At 33.1% G+C, this 24,448-nt stretch overlaps 1 protein-coding gene across 7 annotated transcripts in view; it reads left to right on the top strand.

The window, feature by feature from the left end:
- The window catches only part of pdm3 (pou domain motif 3), a 217,238-nt gene extending 194,870 nt beyond the window's left edge, over window positions 1-22,368 (top strand). For 4 of the 7 annotated variants that reach the window (XM_068776924.1, XM_068776920.1, XM_068776921.1 and 1 more), the window contains 5 exons: window positions 4,969-5,149; window positions 6,956-7,009; window positions 7,821-7,904; window positions 17,389-17,525; window positions 19,579-22,368. In XM_068776924.1, the coding sequence (XP_068633025.1) occupies window positions 4,969-5,149; window positions 6,956-7,009; window positions 7,821-7,904; window positions 17,389-17,525; window positions 19,579-19,703 (581 nt within the window). In that variant the 3' untranslated portion in view covers window positions 19,704-22,368. The remainder of the gene's footprint in view (window positions 1-4,968; window positions 5,150-6,955; window positions 7,010-7,820; window positions 7,905-17,388; window positions 17,526-19,578) is intronic. The other 3 variants (XM_068776922.1, XM_068776923.1, XM_068776927.1) reach the window with 3 other exon arrangements.
- Window positions 22,369-24,448: the final 2,080 nt, after the last annotated feature.

The raw sequence follows: 24,448 nt of genomic DNA, 5'->3' as shown, positions 1-24,448 counted from the left end.
AGCGTTCTATTATAAAATGGGTTTTTAATTACAGGCCGGCGAATGAAAAGTCTCCGACAGGATAGAGAACTTTTACCTAACGCTTTGAATTCTTTGGAAAACTTATTCGAATGTAATCGTTTTACATTAATATACGTTTATCATAATCGATTCAACGATAATCGATATGTAACTCGTAATCGAAACTAAAATCGCGCCGATTTGACGCGCGTAATTTGTACCATTACGTGGTATATCAAAAATTTATAATTTGCGTGTCCGAATAAAGATGTTTCCGAATATCTTCCTTCTAACAATAGACCGAGGGTACTATGGCAGCGATCAAAATAGTTTTCACGCAATTCGGACGTAATTTCCCCTGTATATTCACCTAATCACTCGAAAACTTTAATTATAGATAATCAACCGTTGAATATAAAACGATGATTCAATCTTAATAAACTTTTCTTTCTTTTTCATGTGAGCCCGGTATTAACAACTTTGGCGAACGCAAATACGATATTAGCGGATCATTTTAAAGAGGGAACGTATACGAATGTTTGTGATAAGTGTAATGTAAGTAAAAGGTGCATTTGCTTATGAGCGGTGACTAATGTTTTTCGCGGAATTTAATGACATAAAATAACACGATATTCCTAATGTAAATTCCAATAATGTTTACAGTACATTTCACATAAAAACTATATATTTGAATTTTTTTATTCACTTGGTATTCACTCAATATGTCGTTTGCAGACAGAGCGCAGAGGGCGTTTAGCCTAAAACCTTTTTTTAGTCAGCAAAGCTTGAGATCTCCCTGAGGAACCTCGATTCAGGTCCTACATAATATTATTGCACCAAATTGGGAGACTACAAAGCTCTTAGATAACTTAATCGGACGTACCTACTGGTACAAGGATCAAGTTCTTCTTAAGGAGACCTCGGTTTGGCCTGTCATTCGTCGATAGTACCAGTTTAACATTCTGAATTAAGAGCGCCCCAGAAGGCTGTACCTCGATTTGGTCATGAACATTTTTTTTAAATTTATTTCATATTATATTGTAATTGGTCAGTTGTTAGAATGTGGTGTAAGGTAAAATTTATGCAAGAGGTTAAATTTGAAATAAAGTTTTAAAATTACATTAATTTTTTAAAGTTTTGTGGACAACTGTACATTGTCAGATATATAAGACAAAACTTCAATTAAAAGATATACATCTTTAAAAATAATAAGCCCGTTATAGATAAAAGAAAATTAAGTCAAAATAATCAAATATAGAACAAAAATAACAACTCCCGAAAATAATTACCATTACATATTTAAAATAGCCCGCGTACACGTAACGCGGGTCAATAAACGTCTGTACAGTCGCGCACGCAAACCGTAATTGTATCTAATTAATTTATAACACGAATTAAACAATTAAGAGTACGGTATCTTGATGCATTAGTTATTGTTATTGAATTTGGTACGGCGTACCACTCTTCGGGCAATTGACTTATCTTCGTAAGTTAATTAATGGGTGCGTCTCATCACGCGATGGCCGGTAATTGGACAACATAAATTCTTACCTAACAGTTCTAATTTTTCGCCTTTAATTTTATTGTTAGAACATAGTAGTGACTCTCTTCCCGATGAATGTTGTTACAACGTCTGCATATTTATTGGAATTTGACCGACTAATACCTAATACTTTTATTTAAAGAAATACAGTATAAATTCATGAAACCATTTTACTAAACTCACTTACACTCTATACCTAATCTATAAGGTAGATCGAAGTCAGAATTAAAAGTAGCTATCTTAGAAGAAAAGGTTTAATTTTTATAGAAGTCCAAATGTCGTATTGCAATCCACATTATAACCATGATTTGGTACAATGATAAAATAATTAATTAAGGATATACTACCTCAACGGGCCATGCCTGAAATTTCTAATCAGAGACCCGTAGACGTCGTAACCCGAAGAATGGCAAGTTGAAATGGCAGCTTAGTAGATCACAATAGTGTGCAGAACATATAGCGGTACGAATCGGCACGCGCAACATGGGACATCCACCCACAAGGTTGACAAACAACTTCTTTATGACCTTCGCAAAACGCTAGATGCCTATGCTAGCCTCCTTCGAATCAATCTTATCAGAAATAGAAATTAAGGGGGAAGGCTGACAGACGATGTCGTGGAGATGGAATAAGAAAGTGTTAATACATTCGCAGTCACAAACAAAATTGGAATGCATAAAACCCCAATCTAACCGTCTAACACATATACCTAAACTGTATACAAACTAATGCTCTCGATGATATGTGAAAATAAATAAACAATGCTTAATACAACAGTAGGTTTTATGTAACTAATACTATCAGACTGGCACTATCTTTACGAATAAATAAATAAAACTCCACAAAGAGATACAAGACAAACAAAAAGCTTTTTTTCCTATGTATTTTTGTAGTTACAGTAATGGTTCTTAAAGAGAGAAAAAATAGCAAGTATTATAAGTATTATAATAATAATTACGACCATTTTGGAGACTCCTTACCTAAACATAATAAAATAAAATGTTTTTTGGACTACATTTACATCATATATCATTTACTGCATTGCATGCGGAATCTACAATAGTTAATTTATACATTTACTTCACATGACTGTAGATAAGAGAATATATCGTGAAGTATTTAATGTAACATGTGCATGCGAAGCAAATAAATAAATAAAAATGGATGTTGTTATTGCAGCTATTAATCAGATGAAACTATATAAAATGATAGCTTTTCAACTTCTAATTGTTAATTTGAAATTAAATCCGATTAATGATGAATTTTATTCAAGATCACCGCGAAGAACCTCCACTGACAAGGTAAACAGATAACCTTTTTAAAATCATCGAAAGATGTTTAATACAGGCCGCTACAAACCAGTCCGATAAGAAATCTATAGGAGAATTTTATATCCAGAAGTGGAAATCTGTGGTTGAAACGAAGACGATGAATTTCTGTCGTCTATCATTAAAAACAGCCTGCTTCCTTACCAAGGTTCTTCTTTCATCAAAATCAAAATGTTATTTTTTCTAATAGGTTTTTACAAGCACTATCGAATCGTCAATTAAGATATAATGTCGGCATTGTTAGCCTTACAGGAAGCTACCACCTGATCGGAAGGTAGTTCTGCTGAAGAAGAGCCGGCGACAGTATATTTACAAGTATGGTTTTATAAAAAGTCCTTGACAACAATTAGCTTCCTGAATGAGTATAATCATCATCTGTCATGTGGGTGAACGTCCTACATTGCGCTTGCCAGTCCGTGGTCTCCTCTCAAAAACTTTAAGGACCCAGTTGCCATCTGTTCTGCGTACTACGTAACCTGCTCACTGCTACTCTTATCTGAAATAAAAATCTTTTCATATTTAATACATCTATTACATAACATGTACATATATCATTTCAAATTTATCCTGGTCAATATTGGCTTATTTAAAGAATAAAACATTTTGTTCGGATCAACATAATCGACGGACATGTCGAAACATGAGTGGCGTGAGCGCAGTTGGTCGTTTCTGGAACACCTTTGATACGTACGCGAAGACTGATATGATTGACGTGCGAGATTAAGCTGCGCTATTTATAATTCGCTCTTTAAAATCAATCAGACGTTTTTTTTTTGTTCGTCGCTTCTTACTCGTGTAAATTTTAAAACAATCATTACGTTTCACGGTCTGTTCTTATTTTAAAACATTTTTGACTAATGTTTGAGAAAGTTAAGGCAGTTGCAGTAGTACGAAGATAACAAAAGTACCTACTGGAGTCAGAAGTCAATCAACCGCATTGGGAGTGTAAAGTCGTTACCCGAGCGAAATGAGATGAATATCCAACCGAACGAATACGATAACAATTCATCGGAACATAACAAACGAAATTAGGAATAGTCTGCGTTTGGAACGCCGGTAAATGGAGAAACGATTGCCAATTTACCAACCCCACCTTGTCTTAATTGATGCCGACTACTGGTTAAACTAGCGCGGGTAGGTAGCGAAAGTAATTTGTCATCGGTTAGCTAAGCAGGGGGTGGGGGCCAGTCGCGAGCCGACCGCCGCCGCGGCAGCACGTCTCGTCGCTAATGACATCCCGCATAATTAGGAAGCGCCACCATCAACTAATTACATAAATTGCCTACTAAACCTGGCAATAATTACTTCGCCGCCGAGATTTATATCGAACAGATTGTACTGGGCTAATCTTTGTTTTGTTTATATTTATATATACAAACATTCAGAAAATGTAATGCTTAGTTACCATTTCAATTTTAAATACATTTGTATTCCATGTAGAATATGAACATCTCTTAATCTTGTTTAAATTAAGGCTCAAACAAATATTACTAAAAATATATAAAACAGAATAATAAGACTAAACCTAACACACACAGAGATACCATTCCGTTCGGACAACTAAGCAATATTTACATGTATGTGTCTATTATTATCATATCATATATTGTGTCTTCTTTCATTAGTTATATTACTGTAATTATTATGTGCAATAAACATATTACTATTATATTATTAACTTTTTAAATAACGTACAACAGTTGTCTTATCTCTAAAAAGCTGTTAATTTGAAAGATCGACTTAAAAGTATTAAAATTAAAGAAATATATAGCATCGTTATCACGACAAACTCACATGGGTTTCATGTGGTCACTTACAATATCTTATAGAGCAATTCATTCTCAAGTTTTATTATCATTTAAAAAAATCCTTCACACTACTCGTCGTCTTCATTCCAGACCATAGATGCACACTACGATCGCAAGTCCTCTACCGTTGGGATATCTCTGCACATACAATTATAACAAAATAATTTATAGACGTTATATAGAAATGCATTGTACCTATAATATTATATACAGTTGCACACAAAAGATTTACTAATTTTAGGAAGCATGCAGAAAGTAAACATATATATAATGAATATTTTACCGCCAGACCAACCTACAATCAGCCAGTCCTCGGGCAACGTGGTAGACGGCATCAATTTGGAAGATATCAAGGAGTTCGCCAAGGCGTTCAAACTTCGTCGGCTCGGCTTGGGATTAACCCAGACACAAGTAGGCCAGGCCCTATCCGTCACCGAGGGCCCGGCGTACAGTCAGAGCGCAATATGCAGGTAAGAACCACTAACGATACATTCACTGAACATTTAAAAGTAAACATCAAAAGTTAATTATGTTAATAATATGCTTATCTGTTAATCTTACGAGATAAAGTCGCACGCTTGTCTAAACGAGTTCACTTTGCTTCAAAGAAACACTTTACGCCTCTTGGAGAGTAAACAATCTGTGTGTGCGTTTTATTACCCGCGTATAAAGTCAACACGTCAACAATTTAATCAACACATCATAGTAATAAAGCGGGGGCGGATAGAGCTCGCTTGTAATTCGCGGCCGTTCCCTCGGCGCTGGCGAAAACCTTTTTTTTTTTAACGCAACAACTCTGTCACGCAGCACAAGAACAGTTATCACACCAACTTTTTAATATCGTTAATTGAAGTGATTTGTAAAACAGCATGACTCCTTTCATTGCTTACAATTCGTTTAATTAATTACGATTCGGACGGCTTCCGTTCTGGTCGGCCGTCTCGGGGCTTAAACCATTTTTTATAAGGCGCGGGCGTTCTAATTCGATGTTATTTGTTATACATATTTTATGTTAAGCGCACCCATTTCTATCTATCGCTGAATAAATTTGCATACATCTCTTTATCAATTAAATGCGTTGCGGCCTAAACTTTGTTATCTGTCGTAATTAAACTGCGTCATCTCTTTTTATTAGTTATTGTACAAATAATTACAAGCTCATTATACTTTATGAACGTGTTTTTGTCGATAACGCTCCGTACGCGTTCACATACTCGCCGCTACTTACATTTTAATGAAAGTCATAAATTTGTTTCTTAATTATAAGAAAAGTCAATTACTCGGTCATATAAAAAGGGAGATTTCAAATAAACAAGGAGAGTCAACACGGCCAATAAAACGTTATTTTGATTTGAAGCCTCGACAATGTACAATTTGACTGTAAAAGAGTTTAATTAAATGTAATGAAAATAATTCGGAACGGCTTTTTTCACCATCGAAACGTAAATAGGCGACCGTCCAACCGGTCGAAGGAAATTTCAATCGGGGTCCCCCCCCGCCAACCTCCTTTCGTATAATAAAATCATTAATCGTTACTTCTGTTCCAGTTAATTAATTATCTTGCCGTAATTACTTTTTTCGTGTAATTAAAAGAGTAGAATTCCCCTGTCTTTGTCCGCGTCGTGATTTCATTTTCCATTAATTTTTCTTTTGACTCCCTCCAATTTTGTATCGTTACGTAGCTATACGGTGCCTACCCCTTTGATTATGTCGGAGTTAATTCGAATTCAAATGAAATGTATTATTTAGGAATAATGCTCGCGTGTTTCATTTATTGTTTCTTTCGTTTCTACGAAATTAATTTGTTATACAAGCTTTAATATCATTAACCGCATGCAATAAAATATCTGTAAGACTTTAAAAATACTACGTTTTAAGGAAGCTGTGAAAAAAAACAGAGTTAGTTTCAAATCGATTGTCCCTGTTACGATGTAATATAAAATGATCGATGCTCTCATGGTCATTGCCACTAACGAGACGACGACAAATATTGAATTAGGCATGGACCGGCCTCTGCGTGTGAGGTATTAGAATTTTATATGAGTCCGAGTGCGTCACATGCCAAGACAACTGGGAACATTATGCACGAGTTTGCATCTGGAGCATTCGAACGTAGATATACAAATAAAAAAATGTGAACTCGAGTTTTTTTTTTAATAAGCGTGCGGCATTATCTCCGATGTAGTTTATAGGTTGACAGTCCTTCGGAATCGGGAGGACGTCCATCGTTCCACTGGATCAAACAAGTCTAATATGTTATCTGTTACCGTCCCCAGTGCCCTGGCTTCGCAGATGCTAGCAGCTCAGCTGTCGTCACAGCAACAAAACATGTATGTGTTTTGTTTTATTTTCCAAACACACAGTGTCTCCCAAATTATCTTCATTAAAGCCTGATTTTATCGAATACCTTCCGGCTGATATTTAAAACTTTGATATGTGCGAAGAGTGGAGATAAGTTCGGAGATACTAGACTGCAACTTGCAATAATCACACGCTTTGAAACGCATAAGTACTGTCTTAAAATCAAAATGTTTCAACGCTTCGATAATCTTATCTCGACCAATGCGACTATGTGTCGCGTACAAGTGTTTACTGTTGTGTTCCTTTCGCTGTCCACGAGTAACAGGAGGGCCGTGAATATAAGTTACATTTTGATGTCTAGACAAAGGTGTTGTTCTTACGGCTCAACGTCATGAGTTATCGCTGTGAGAGTTTTATATGATTTGTTTATTGTCTGTAACTTCTAACTTTCCTTCTAATCTCGCATGATGTATTATTTCATCTTTTTTCATTTCATCATTCTCTTTTTTATTAATATTTTTTGTTTTGTTTTATTATTCGTTTTGCGCAATTCAAAGCCAGGGCATTGGCATACGTTACCTTTCGCCTCTAATTGAATTCATTTTATTGTTACCGCGTTTGGTATTAATCAAACTGATTACTCCGCTGGCCTAAATTGCCTATTGTTTTTTTTTTCTCTCGGTCGCTATAATCGTTAACGCAATGTCAATGTCCTGTACTTCGGCTCCGTTAATTTGTCTGGATGAGTACTCGCGTATAACTTTCCGGTCGCCCGCTCGCTTAGCGTACGGTTCGTGCAAAAAGTAAAAACTTCTAACAATACATTTATGTTCGATACAGATTTGAGAAATTGGATATAACACCAAAAAGTGCGCAGAAAATCAAACCGGTGCTCGAACGTTGGATGAAGGAAGCCGAAGAGAGGTAACTATCATTGTTTGAGTGAACTTGTGCGTGGTACTGTACCGTGTCGTGTCACATTTGGCCCTTATTGCTTAGCGACGATGTAAACATTTCTCAAATCTGGACTAACTACGCTTCTATCGGCTAGGGCTTTCCCCTCACGTGCTCCGATGCTACACATTATAACTAACCTCACACACACATTAACAAGTAAACCTAAGTAAATGTAAATGTGGGCGTCTTTTGTTATACATTTGGCGTTTCAATATTCATTATGGTATTATATTTATTTAAACGTAATCAATGTTAATTAAGGCATGGCTTGTTTTGGAAATTAATTTGTACTTTTATGCATGAATCTTCAGTTTTTTACTTTTAGCATATCTGTGTCAAATCAATCAAAAACTTCTTGGAGATTTTGATAATTTGACTATTGACCACTACTACTAATCGGTTCTAAATGTAAAAGATTTTAATTAGGCTCATTTACTGTGAATTGATGTCTGGTACACCCTTTCCAAGATCAATTGTTCTTGAATTAATAAATAATGTAATGATAATATAGCTATAAATACGTTTGCAAAATTTGTATAACTAGATATTATTATTAATTATTGATTAATATCTCTCTTCAGACTTTGTACTGCAAGAAGTTATTAACTTGTCTCTTTCATCACTTTATACAGTATGATTGGAAATAGGTGTACAAGCATTAGATCTTTTTACTAACATATGATTAATATATTACATACATTCACCTTTTTAAAGCTTATACATGTTTAATCAAACACCCTGTATGACGTTTGCTATAGTTTGTCCTCGATTTTCGGACAAAATTATTTCCTGAAAGTTTGTGCGAATATTAAATATTCGAATGTAGATGGACATGAAAAATATGAATAAACTATTTATTTATAAATATATATATTTATATATATATATATATATTTACATACATACTTAAATAAGTTAATGAAAAATATAAAATTTTATTTGTAACGTATCAAGTGACACGTGATAAAGATAAGAATGTGTTTTAATTTGAAATATTTAACATAAAAAAATATTTTACTTTTAAACGCATTACTATAATATTTAAATTTCTTTGATTTTGGCGTGCCTTTAGGGAAACTTCGACGACGACGCAATTATTTTGCCTGTTCTGGGTATACATTCTCTGGTCCAAGCCTGATATCTTTAGCTTACCTATTCATCTTTCAATCGCTTCGTCAGAGGTTAGTATAGACACAACACTTGGACAAAAAACTTGGTTGGTTTCCTTTTCCTTTTCTTCTATTCCATTTAAACCTTCTTCTTATAAGATTAGTTGAACAATCCTTCTTAAAGTCGTCCTCTACGTCTCCGAGTGAAATGTCTTGGATAGCCAAGACATTTCACTCAAACGCTATTCCGTGAGGGTTTCCACATTATCCATCCATCACATATGGGTCACATTCGTGTCTTGAGTTTTAAGAGAACTCCAGCTTCAGATCTCAGACTAAGTTTTTATTTATTTACTTACATATTGTACAATGGTTGACTTATTGCCATATAGGCATTCTCTATCTGTTAACTCAAGGTGATGCAGAATTAATAAGTAGGTAGGTATATATATGTAACAGATAAATTATACATAACGTATATTTATTTTTAAGAGATTTCCACCTACGTACTGACTCATCACGATATCACTGGTAGACTTAAAATTCAATAAAAATATTTTGTATGTTAAGTATAAGTCGGCTAAGAATGGATGTTACGAAATTATATCCGCAAGGGGTATTGAGTATAATTCATAAAAAATGCATATTTTTAAACAAGCTTTTATATGTATGAAACTTGACCAGAATGTTTTTCTTTAGCGTGTTAAAAATTACCAAGAATGGATTTTTAGTTGTATAAATAGATAATAAATTTATACTTTTAATGACATCATATTCTAATTTATCAAGACGTTATCGCATAATGTTTGCATTACTTAATTTTTTTTTAAATCTGCTTGAGTTAAGTGTTCTATTAACATATATCGTTCTAAATTTAAATTGATATTAAAACTATATCACTAAATCAATATAAATATTTCAGCACGTAAAATATTACGAAAGTGTGACTAAACAAACAATACGCGAGGAAAACAACAATGTACCGTTAAGCCCGCATGAAATCATCATTCGAAATGTCCCCAGGTGTAGTTTAAGTCTCCGACGGTCCCTTAATACAGTGTGAGGCTATGATCTATCGATTTTAACATTTTGCATCATTAAAATGCATTATCTGGATGCAACGGTACAAGCTTTAACATTGCAAATGATGGGTTGAATTCGCAATGCACTGTCCCTCTTGGTGGTAATTTTTAACGAGCGTCTCTGTTGACGATAGTCCTTGAATTAATACCGATAGCTGGTGCCTGCTCTCCTCTTTACGAACGACTTAACTAGCAAATCAGCTTTTTTAATTCCATTTAACCGTTTAATTTTGAAAACTTGACAAAAAAAACTCGTAAACGAATTTTTTTTTTGGTCTTACATTTTTCGGCTTAATTCATAGTTGATAGAGCACAGATAATAAATAGTAAGCTTATTTAATATTTCGGTGAGATTTATTATAAAATATTGATTAAATATGTTAAACATGCAATGGCATGTGCCGATATTTAAAAACACCACACAACTTTTTATTACTAATGTAAAAAATACTTATTAACATTTTATTCATTTTAATTATGTATCTTATATTAATTGACATATACCATATAATGCGACTTAATTATGTTTTCGTAACATATTTTTTTTAATGAGGCAATGAATATTTATAGCGGCATACAAATGTTTACATTTTTTATGACATTTTATTAGGGAACTTTAATTTCATGAGTGACAGTTAAAAAATAAATGGTTAGTTTTTTTGCAAGGTTCAGTACATTGTCATAAAGGTTATTTGTATCAAAAACGATCTTTACGTACTTGTGTTATACGTTCCTACAATGTAAATAACTTCTTGGACGATAACACACTATGGAAATAATGTGGTCGACTCCAGCTCATTTCAAGGTTTTTTAAACTGTCATTCTGTATTATAATTAAAAAAAATACTTTACCGATGAGTTTCTTTCGCCTGTTCTTCTTAGGTCTTGACGATATTGAAAGACGTAATCCTTCGTGTATGAAAAAAAATTTTTTTGAATTCCAATTTGGAAAGACAGAAATTATCCCGAACCTTCAAGTTCCCTTTTTCATGCATCTACTGCCAGAACCTGGTTCTTACAGAAGGTAAAACTTCGAGCAGAAAAATGCAGCATGAAATAGGCCTTTTGCTCAGAAACTCAAATAAGAGAACACTAATTAGTATAAGACCTTTCAGTCTTGTGAAGGAGTTATCGTCATAGGTTAAATAACGCAATGAGACACTCCAATCCAGTAATCGAGAAGTACGTAGTATGTGTACTGATAAAAGCAGGGTATCGACTAAGCACCATCTTCACCTTGCCTCCTCAAACCCTTTGAAACTTTAAATAATAAGACAAAGAAGTCCACTACTTCCATAAAAATATGATACACAATACTGACGTAATTTTTCACTGCATTAATTTCTTTCGCATTCATATTATAATACGTCATTCCTTAAGTTAAGAAAGGAAATGGACAACGTCATATCTTACCTATATGCTTAAACCTTTACCTTCAATAAGCATAATGCTCACTGATTTTGTTGCAACTGTATTCGATTATTGACCAGCTCACCATTATCTTCTTGACTCGATATAAAGTCCTAGGCAGTACCGTGGACAACCAGGTCTAACAAGCCCTCACCTCTCATCTGCTTCGTAGCAGAAACAAAAACATTCCAACTTTTTACCAAAAATTTCAATTAAATTTAATAATCTTTACACATAACTAATTTTTTATGGATAAACATACTATGGATTTAGAAGTACAAGTAGCGGATAGTGTACAATATACAAGATAGTTCAGAATGTCATAAACATATATTGTTAACATTTATTTACAATTTATATTAATAACAAATAAATGTAAATACAATAACAAACGAACTTAGATGAAATTCACACTGGCCAGAAAAATAAAAAAGATAAGAAAAAAAATTAACGTAATTTTTTTACTGCGTTAAATAAAATTCCAGTATCAAAAAATAATGGCACATCTACGTATAAAATTTATTATTATAAAAATAAATATCATATGGTTAATTTTTGTCTAGACTGGATTTTATATGTAAAAATAATGGCAATAAGACTAAAATTACACCGCAAATCAATGTCTTAAACAAAACAACAGTGTTGTATCTAAGCCGCTCCTCTGAAACACGATTTTTGGGACGATTTTCGACGAGTATTAAATTACATCATGTTATTACAAAACGAAAAAATAATGTAATCCTGACTCGGACCGTAATAACAATGAGATCGTGAGCAAGTCATTCGTCTATAAATGAAGATTCATTTATGTAACAATATTTAAATGAAGATGGAATTATGAAACCAGAGCAAGGTTCATTATTTCCATTTGACGTTCATATTGTAATTGTTTTGGTTTTCAATATGAACTTGACATGCAACGAATGATTCTTTTTTCGTCTTATAAAAGGTGATTGGAAATACTGGTAAAGGCTTTAAAGAGGTTCAATGATTTGATACCTAATTTCAATCACCTGTATAAAACACATAACATAAATTTATTTTTTCTATTGAAATGCTATGGAGCAAACTTCTAGCAGTACAAAATCTAAAGAGACTGGTAGTAAGCAACAACTAGTGTATTATCATTACGGTATTTATTATTTCTAAAACCTTTGATTTATAGACAGGATTTAGAGTATGTTACTTTTATCACTATAAAGCCTTTTAACTTTTTTCTAACCACCTTGTATTTATATTAAGAAAGATCTCACTAGACCTATAAGGCCCTTTGGTAGTACTTCTGCTCTTTCATAAAATACTAATAACGAATATGGTTTTCAGAAATATAAAACACATTTTTTTTAATATAACGCAAAAATGAAAAAGGTACGTAAGTAAGGGCTTAGGTATATTTATCGGGAGCTACAATCCTTCAACGGTTTCTCAAAAAGAGGTTTTCGGCTAAACGTCCTCTACCATCCGCCCCCACGAATTCACGGAATGTGCAAATTTCAGGGTAGCAGTGTAAGCCAGATCAAATTCTTCGCGGCTGAGGGGTATCCCGGGAATGATTTCTGATGATGATGGATGTCATATCGGGGAAATTAAAGTGTGCTAGCTTCTATGCAATTGTCAATTGCGCGGGCTAATGTTATTCTTCACGGACATGCAAGCAAAGTGTTATGCAACCCCCCCCCCCCTCTCTCAAGATGGACTGACGACGACGCCTACCGACGACGATAGCAGGGGCTATCGTCGTCGGTAGGCGATGGATGCAGGCCACTTTCAACCGGTCGTATAGAAACTTATTTCCAGTACTGCACGTTCTATGATGAAGGAAGGTTCTCGAGTGTTATGTGTTCGAGGGGTGGCCATGAAAGGTGAACCGACCACATAGTTTAGGTCGCAGGAAGTCGTTGGATGAGGGCATCACGTGACTGTTGATCGTGACGATCTTTGACGGAGGCCTATGCCTTGCAGTAGGCGTCGATAGGCTGAAAAGAAGAAGTAGGATCAATAATCAAAAATGTTATATTAACCTTGTAATTGGGCCTTATTTCGGTGAGAAAAAAATTCCAAAAGCACCTTGTGGGACATAACCAATGTACTATTATCAATCTGTTGTCTTCTTTCTTTTTCACTGTCAATCCGTTACACCTTTCAAAAATTAAATGTAGGTTATGTTTGTTTCTGCACATGTGTTCTTCTGTCGTTTGGGAGCAACTGTCATTGTCGTTTCAGCTCATAGACACCCACTGCTATGATATGCCTTCTCCAAATATATTTATGGGTTGATATACCATAACCACCACACATGGCAGGCGGGTTGGTGGTCGTAGTATGGTGTTGTTACGCAGAAGGCGCTGTTGCTCGTTCTCTGATAACTTGTTTGTGAGCTGTGGTAATCCCATATAAAATCCCATATAAATATGAATTATACAAGATTGTACCCCAGGGATCGAACCCGCGACATACGATCTTAAGTCTGAATCTTCTACCACTAGTATACTACTGCTCCTGTTGTGAGCAATGGTGTTGTCTTATTCATAAAAATATAGTATTTGGATACTATCTATTGAGCAGTGGTTTTCCAGTACCTGTCGACGACTAAATCCTGTCGATGACTCTTGCTTCCTCAGTCACTTCATAGTGCGTTTATCGCTTGCGACCAGAGAATTTGACGGCTGTGTTTAAACCGAGGCACCCAAAAGAGTCCTCCAGAAGTAAAATGCCTGACTACTCTGCGGTAATCATATCTTGTATACAGTGACCCAAGTGGTCACTGTAAACCCCTCTTTACAGTAACCACTATGTGGTGCATGTGCGCGCACATACAGCGTGTACGTCATAGGAAAAATGCAAATAAGCCCGATCTGATAGAAACTAGAAACGTATTGAATTCTTTTATAAAGGTATCCTTCAACTTAAAAGGTTGTTGATTAAGTGTAACGCGCCCGAAGTTGAGAGGAGCTCACTGCAGACTCGTACGGATTTTTGTGTGGTCACTTTTAAATTATTCTTAATACAATTGTAGAGCAATTCATTTCCAAGCTCTATTACCAGTAAAAAAAACCTTCATTTCTTCATAAAAATATTTGTTCTAGTTTTTTTTTTTTGATTAACTTTTATTACAACAAAAAATGTAGACGATAATATTAATCAATGGTAATCAAAAAAAGAGCATATAAAGTAATCGCGAAATTATAAATAACTAAATTTAAAATGCTATGTCTAATAATGTTTATGTCATATTTTTCTCGATTTCTTGTCAAATAAGCAGGCGCGCCTAACGCACGATACGACTGGCAGAAGATATAAAAATATAATTTTACGACTTTCGCGAAACGCTGGGCAATTTTGTTAATATAATTATATGCATAACGATACGCATGGGACATATGCTCTTATGGAATATTTTAAGTAACCAATATCATTATTATATTCAAAAACATTATCATGATTAGATGACCTCCATCATTAGGAAGTGGAGGTAACGAAAAAAATTATTCAAGTAAAATTTGTGCAAAAATCATTTATATAGACTCTCCTTTATCCTTAATATCGTATCTAGTTAAGGTCCAAACTGAGATCTCACTATATAAAGCCGCAGCTTAAAAACTTACTAGTTCTATTATCTTTGGACTGTTTACTAATACATAGGTATAAAACTAGCCTCTCGTTCTGCTGAAATAAAGTATTAAAATATAACAGATAAAACAAATTAACAAAGCAAAGCGTAGGCTGTTTAGTTGTACGAGTATACTAGGAAATTTATATGTACCGACTTCGAAAAGCGCAACAAAGAGGGGGCCGGAGAAAAAGGGCGTAAGCGCTGCTGTCGCGTAAACAGCACACTGACGTCCCGTCTCGCCGCGAACATATCTATGGCGCGGTACAGCGGTTTCGGTGGCACTAAAGTCCTTATGGTTTTGTTATTTAAGACTTTCACTGGACTCACAATATAATGTTTCTAATCCAGTATTTACTGGATTAGAAACATTATATTATTCACTATGTAATATGTAATTAAATACGGCATATTCATAAATTATTCACTCAAATTAATATGGATAATATATCTTTTTGACATCATGTTCGTAAAAGTTTACTGCCTGTTCAGCATTTAAATGCCTCAGACTTAACAATGACAGAACAGGCTAAAGAAACTAAGCAGGACTATATATTTTTAAGGCACAAGAAGTTACATGTAATTAACATCGAAATAAGCAAGAGACGAACACGTCATCCGTAAATGCCGTTCATGTAACTATAACTTATATCTATGCAGAGCCTAAGTGACCTAAGAAAAAGCCTCTTTATCAAGTGAAACAAATAATGTGACCACTTTCAGACTCCAGTCTTAGTTACTGCTACGCTAAGCTCCTTCAGGTTTCTGAACTTCTAGTTCGAAAAGCTATAAATGTCAACAAAAGAATAGCATTATTTCGTAGCTAAAAGCTAACAATCTACTTTTATTTGTATTCAATCAATCTAGTTAATTTTTGCCAAAAACGCATTTATTCTTTTATTCGAAAACAATGCCGTGTATTTTTTATGTCATATAATGTATGACTTTACATACCTAATTCGTGCACATATTTATCCGAACCTTTGTACATAAACACGGTTATTTTTCTTATTGTAATAACAATCAAATACGGGTGGTAAACGCTTGAGAAGCACCGAAACATATTCTCGTCCAAAATATTGAAATGCTAGAGGACGAAGATTTTTGACTAGTATGTGTTGTCAGCTGAACCAGAGAATCACCCAGAAAGTAATGGAGAGAGCTAAGCTCGAAGTTTTGCTGCGACATCGAATCAGCAATGAGGAGATCTGTGGAAGAACTTATGTTACTGACATAACTCGAAGATTTGCTCATCTGAAGTGAAATAGGCGGGCCACATCGCTCGTAGAAATGGTGGTTATTAGAGCTGATATGTTCTCGAATGGCAACCACAAGCCGTGAGGGTGCGTAGGACCCACCAGGTGAATCGACGTCGCGGGGAGTCGCTGGACAAAGGCTGGACAGATACCTATGTCCTGCAGTGGGCATCTATGGGCTAAAATTATGATGATGATGAATAATAATAAAAAAATATCAGTTAATATTTTTTCCCGTCTCTTTCCCTACAACAAAAAATTTGGTTATAACGCGTAACAATCTTAAATTTACTGACCTCTTGTCTTTTGTTTTTGATCATATTTTTAGTACGAGATATCACGTGTATCTTTTTTTGGTCATAAACAGTAATTAACACTTACTAATGATGCGGTAACTTCAACTTTAGAAATTGTATTTGTCTTCGTCGCAGTTTATCAGTCCTCGGGGATAACAGTGCGATGCACCTTTTTATCTTATTATTTTAGTATTTATTATACTAATATATGCTTTTCTTTATTGAAATAAATTGCATGCGCATGTCTTGTATATATATTTTAATTATCAAATAAATATGATTTCTTAAGTGTTATACAGGGTGATTGGATATAGGTGTAACAGCTTTAAAGGAGTAAATGTTTAGCTCATTTGCTGTAAATTAGTATATAGTACACACTTTCCAAAAATATACGAGTATGTTTTCAGAAATAATATACAACGTAATGATGATATAGTAGAAAAATTTTCCATAATTCGGATTACTCCACATTAAAATTAGTCATTTTTTTACTATCTATAGTTGCAGGCTTTTAAAATGAGTTGTACATTCACTTTAAATCATTTCCACCGATTACAAACATTTTTTTATATTAATACGGTAATTAAATGAGTATTAAAGCTTAACTACTACATTAAGGTGATTAGAGATATTTAATTTAATTGTTAGAAGTTATTGGACGTAATTAATTATTGACAATTTTCCTCAGGTACGCATCGGGTCAAAATCACCTAACGGACTTTATCGGGATGGAGCCGAGCAAAAAGCGCAAACGACGGACGTCGTTCACTCCACAGGCTCTTGAACTTCTGAACGCACACTTTGAAAGGAACACGCATCCATCAGGTACATATTGTCAAACATATTTATTTTTAAAATCATCTAATGGTATTACATGATAAAAGTTATTCTACTAATATTAATACTTTATAATTGGGCTTTGCCGCCGAATTATGTATATATATATATATATATATATATATATATATATATATACATACATATTTATGTGTGTGTATATATATATTTACATATATAACAAAGTAAATAGGTTTAGTTAATGAATCCTGAAAATAAAAAGGTTTGAAAAAAATTCAAATGAACGATTATATGCTAAGATATATAAAGAGTTACTTCATGAATTCATATCTAGGGTATGTATCCGAGTCCAAACTATTTCAATTTATATTAAATTGTGTCATTTTATATGATTAAAAAATACACATTCCTGTTCAGACGCTTGCGCCTATTCTTCCCAGAGCTAAAGCATTTAATTTCACGTCGATAAGAGATACAATCCGTCGCATGTATATGCATAAAGACGTTTTTAATTTAAATTTGAATAATTTAGTCTTAAATGCTAAGAAAACTAAGTCAAAACTATAGCTTGCTTATTACCAATAAATTGTTAAAATAGACTTACTGTGACAACTTTCTTAGACATAATTTTAAATAAAAACCTCTAGTGGAACCCCTATTTCTCAACACTCGGGCGAAGTCAGCTCGGCCCTCTTTGCAATTAAAAAAGTAAAACAATTAACGGGGGTTAATACCGCTCGACTCGTTCATTTTATTTTCATAACATTTTGTCTTGCGGTATTTTATTACGAGGCAGTCTCGCAGAAGTTAATTCTATATTTATTTTACAAAAAAAGAGCTACGCGGATTATTTATAACCTAAAAGCAAGTGTCAAAATTTTAATATCTATTTATATAAAAATAGTATCAGACACAATTAGTGCAATAAGCGTAAATAAACTCGTAACGCCTGAATTTCGTCTTCAAAAATTTAACGTTCCGTAACAAAATTTCCACAAGATATCTTGAACCTTCACATTTTCATTTTAAAATTTGAAATTAAAAGAACAAAATAAATCCAATTTTTTCAAGAGCATCTTACATTCAAGAGTTTTCAGTTGATTCGATTGTGAAATTTGGTTTATCTCATTTACGTGGTTGATGTTATAATGTATACGTAACCCATTGTTAATTTATATTTTAAAAAAGTAACTGTTGAGTTCGTGACAGGCTCTTTGGAGTCAGAGTTCCTAGCCGATGATAGCTTACTCATGGACTTGCTACATTGACCTTTTTAAAGTTTATATAATTGACGATTCAAAAGTTATTGTTAATACCTAGTTGAATAAGAATATTTTGAATTTGGAATTTTTTTTAATTACTACTTCTGTAGGAGGGCTCTCCTATAGATACCCATCTAGGTCATATGTATCCAAAGGGGCGGCAACGTTCGCTAATGGGTGCTGGATATGTTCATGGGGGAGGTAACGGATCCAAAAGGCAAATGGAGGGCTTTATGCAATACCTCTTTTTTTTTGCCAAAATGACTTACCGATTCATCTACAATTCTTGTTTTTTTTTCATGTCAATGTTTATATTATATTTAATTTTTGATAAATAACGAGCGGAGTATTTTTTGAAATAAAAAGTTAGAAACCTTAGCTCACGTAAAACCGTCAGTTAACCTAGCAAACTAGTATGCATTAGTGAAATGATTACAACTTATTATATCAAGTCTTGGAACAAAAATTTGTATTTCAAAAATTTATTACTGAACACTACCATCAGCGACCTGTCGGATTATTAAAGAAAGGTCTTCATTAAACATAAAAAATTATATTTTATGTAATTACAGTCCTTTATGTATAGTTTCGTACAATATAATACGTAATAATTCCTTATTTTCTTTAATTTAATTGTAAAGGAAACAATGAGTAATATACATAAACAATTAATAACGAAATACTAAAAAGGGTTCCGACATCTATAACTAACATATAATTAACATCTAAATAAATATGGTCTTGTATTATTATTTATATAATAGTTATATTTATATTTCAATTTTACAAAAAATAAGGTATCTGTTTTTCTTTTCCAGGCACAGAAATCACCGGGCTAGCGCATCAATTAGGTTACGAACGCGAAGTAATCAGAATATGGTTCTGCAACAAGCGCCAAGCACTAAAGAATACAGTTCGCATGATGTCAAAGGGAATGGTCTAAACGTATCAACGCAATTAGTAAACATAACACCACGACATGATTATGAAATAAATTCGATACGCAATAGCGATGGGCAGTTTTTCAATGTCGATAGTTTTGATTAATGCCGCACGTAGAGTTTTAACGTGACACATTTTAGTTCGCAGTACATACATGATATTCGATGTTCTCTCTCGATGTATCGTTTAAAAAAAAAACTTTTGGCCTTAAAACGAATCAGATGCGATTCCAGCCAATTAATATTAGTAAGTTTCTTTTTTGATTAAAATGTAACTATAAAATACGATTTTCGACTGATATATTCGTCTCGTAGATACTTTTACAATGATATAAATGGTATGCGTAGATTAAAAATAGGTGTTTAGTACAAAAGACAATGAACGACTGTCGTATGGTAATACTCTAATGTAACCAAAATTTAAAAAAAAAACTTTATCGATATTACAGAAACATCGGTTTAGAGTCGAGTAAATTATCTCATTTACTGCATTATCCTAGAGTTCTTATTAATTAAAGCATAAGGTCTAAATTCCTCAAAATTATACACACGAGTTCCCTTGATTTAAATATTAATTTGTAATATAATTGCATTTTGTAAATAAGTACAATAAAGCGAAGTCTCGGCGATGTAGCTAATAGATATTAATTTATTGAGATGCTCTTGAGTTCGTTCTGTTCTTAGCGGTTGTTGCACTACTTAGGTATAGGTAATCTATGGATATTATGGAAGTAGTTGAAATGTGTCGTCTTAGTGGCCTACTGAGAATTTTTTCAAATGTTAGTTTCTGTTGATAGATAGATATAAAGCGATATGTATAGATTAATTACTTATACAGTGTCGTAAATTGTAAATATTGTTCACGTAATTTTAGTTCATTAAAACGTATTATTAGTTTTACGTACCTACAATAGGTAAGTTTTAGCTTTTTAAGATATATTTAGTATATATTCAAGTTGGGTTTTTGTTGCGTTTTATGTGTAAGAATGATTTTTACACAACAAAATTTGCCTTAATTTACAAAATTTGCGAATTTTTTTTGGATTATTGTAAAGCATTTTTCTAATAATAACACGTAACAGGAGGTCTGGGTACATTATTCGATTTGGAACGCAACGTGTCCACATTTTTTGGGGTAATACAAATTAAAAAAAAAAACTAATAAAATTACCTCGCATTTGGAAAGTAGATTTTGAAATATTATATACTTACAGATTTTTCGAAAAAATTAAATTATATATTATGTTTTATATGCCCAAAAAGTGTGACATGTTGGAATTTTACCAAAATTATTACAAACGTTTGTGTTATAATGTACGTGTAAGTGCTAATCATATCGTAATGTATTTGAGAGACAAGACGCGGAAGATAGACAAACGTCAAGCCATCTGTTGTCAAATATCTCGTGTGCGTCTTGTCAATCGCACCATCTCTCGTGAGCTCTCATACTTCAGATGGTGATTAGTATATCCGCGCACATTATTATTAAATATTTAACTATCTTAGATGGGAAAATATTTGTTTAAATTAGGTCTGGACAACCAGAAATTAAGTCTACTTTATTTTAATTTGTGTTTCGTGTGACAATTTCTTTAAATATAGAGATATTTATGTTTCAAAGACCTGCTGTTAAGTGTACGGCGATAGTTGTAAGGCTGTATGTAAATTAACGTATTTTAATGACCAATGAAAACCAACTTGTGATCAATAATATTTGTACTGTTACCTAATACTGTAACAAGAGTCGTTAAAAAATAATATTATAAAAAAAATTGAACATATTTTTCGGCTGTTGAAAAATTGTAAATACAATTTTAGGAATAAAGAAAAAAAACTATTTGGATTAATATTTAGGAAACAAAGGGGAAAAAATATTATCGAAATTTATATTTTCAAAAATTATTACAAGTGCAAAAAAAATGTGTATTTAAAGAGAAGAAGAAAAAGAAAAAAAACGAGGAATGTTCGGCCATAATCGAAATTTATTCAAGAAACGGGATTTTTTATCGACTTAAACACATCACTACAACCACAAGAAACAGTAAGGTATACAGTCAATCGAAAATAGTGCAGTGCGGTATTGCGCTTAATATGTACTTATATTTATGGAAACAGGTTTTTTTATCATTATTTACTCGCATTTTATTACACAATTCAATGTACGAGTTAATATAGAATCTTTATGAAATGATGACAATTTAGGTACTTTTTACGAAAGGAATAAGGCTTAGTGAAATAATAGAAATACGCAAATATCTAGTGCGGTTTATCATTAAGATCTATTTCAACTCATATCGGTAAATAATTAAACAAAAACCTGATTCCCCACAAACATTAGTGTAATAGAACGAAGCATAGAATGCTAAGTACAAATAATAATTTTAACGATATAACTGCTAGTCCCGTTACAATTAAAGCTATTTTTAACAAATAACGCGGCAAAATCGCATTGCACCCTGGTTTTCATGATCCGCATGTATCTGTAATTAATAGTTTAAAAATACAATTATAAAGGTCTACTACACATAACTTCATCTGTATCACATATTCAAACCAAACTGTAACAATATGTAATAGTGTATTAATTTTTTTCTTCCTGTAACGGTACCGAATGAAAGACTATGGCTGCTGGTTTTTGAAGAGAGGCAGATTAAAGGCAAATAACTGTTTGAACGATTGTTTTATTAATTCACCTCACCCGAACTTTATTATTATGTTTTAAATAGCATTCAGCTATATAGCAGAATATATTTTCGTACATTACAAGGCCACACCATATTATAAAATTTAAAAGATTGTATTTTTGGAACTGAGCAAATAAATTACACGATATTCCACCGTACCCTATGTCAACAGATAACAAAACACTCGGTGTCCAACTATCCACTTTAAATATATCTAGCATGCTAAAATAGCGTTTTAATTTATTGTTAAACACGTAGTACAAAGGGATTTATAGCTTGCCAGTGTCAATGTTTAACGGCAAATACACGTGTTTTCGTCTGATGGAAAAATAGACACAAAGCTAGTAAACTTAAATAACGAAATCTGGAAGACTACTTAACATTACATGAGAGACCAAAAATTCTATAGACTTAACTAAATTCATAGAAGGTTTAAATAAATAAGCTTCCAAATTAGTTAATTTTTCACATATCACCCTAAGAAAGCAGACAACTTAGAATGTAGACAGATTTATATGTTTTTTTAATTGCAAGAATACTTATTGTCAAACAGACGTATATAAATTCCGCCACATCATCATATCAGCTTTAAGACGTCTACCACTGGACATAGACTTCTTCCTTAGGTTTCTAATAAGACTAGTAAGAAACGATCAGCATTTTCTGGTGGCTGATGATCGCTTTTTGAGGAGCATTGGCTCTGGTCGTATGTTCGTATAGTCTAGTTCTGGTCGTCGTATGTTTGTTTGTTGAGATAATTTTGCAAAATATTTTCCTGCTTTGAATAAATAATAGGCTATTCTTCAATGTCATTTACAAATATTTTTTTAATTCTTAAATAAACAATTTCAACTGATTCGATATGGTAGAGCACTGCGCAAGATTAGCCTAGACTAATTTATAGAAATACACGAGGATTCCCTCCGAAATTTTGGCTCAGGCCAATGTTCCACTGGATAAAGTGGCCACTCAACTCTTAAGTTGTACAGACGGATGCTCTAGAGTTATTGAACATAAAGGCCTCTGAGAAGTTATTTCGATTCGAGAATGCTTGATAAGGCCGAACCACAACTCGGCTACTATTATCGTATTACGAACACTAAAATGACATGATGGGCTTTACGGTCCTTTCACTATAGTTTTATCGCAGTACGCGACATGCGTGGCGAGGATAGAGAAAAAATAGTATAAGCGCGAGCATTGACGAAACGGAACGGCTGATATCTCCCGTCTCGTTTAGCGCAAAATCTAAAGCGCGGTACAGCGGTTTCGGCCTCACTAAAGCACTACGACATCACCGGGTAAAAAGAGAAAATAAAGAGTTACAGCGTGCCTCTGTTTTTAAAATTACTGTAATTTATTAAAAACTTTGTTGTTCGTAAATAGCAGAATGTACAGCTTACATAGCATTGTTATAAATTAAATGGTTATTAATTAAAGCGCACATCTAGTTTTATAATATTAAATATATATTATATATATTTAATATATATTATATATATTTAATATATATTATATATATTTAATATAGCGGTAAATAGATACCGATAGCAATATTGTTAATGACCATTTAATCCAATTTATTGATAGTAAATAATTAAGCGACAACACTAATGCCTCGCCTCGATATTCTCTAAAGTATTTTTCACTACATCAGGCAAAATTACGCTATAGTCTTAATTTGTATTTATTACTTTAAAAAAAGCAAGTACTAAATTACTACTACTAGAAGCACAGCCAAAGAATAAAAGATTGATAACTTTATTTTTATATCAAAATAGCATTAAATATATAATATCAATTACTTCGGCTTTTTTAACATTATTGCCTTATATTAACAAAATTAGCTGTTCACTGAAATAAGGCTAATAAATAGCTCAATTATTACGTGTGATAAACTATTATTCTAACTAATTTCAATTAATCTGATTAAAACAAACATATTTAATTCTTACATTCGAACAAAACTTTTCGCAAAAATTGTATGTCCCGCCTTTTCTTCAAAAAAGATAACATATTAATATTAAACGTCAAACGAAGCACATATGTTTTGTTTTTGCTTA

This window comes from Battus philenor, unplaced genomic scaffold (genome assembly GCF_028537555.1).
Source record: "Battus philenor isolate CCGP_79_NKW_IND1 unplaced genomic scaffold, ilBatPhil1.0.hap1 SCAF_13, whole genome shotgun sequence".
Taxonomy (NCBI): Eukaryota; Metazoa; Arthropoda; class Insecta; order Lepidoptera; family Papilionidae; genus Battus; species Battus philenor.
The sequence above is the reverse complement of the archived record's forward strand: the minus strand, read 5'-3'. Positions and strand labels throughout refer to the sequence as shown.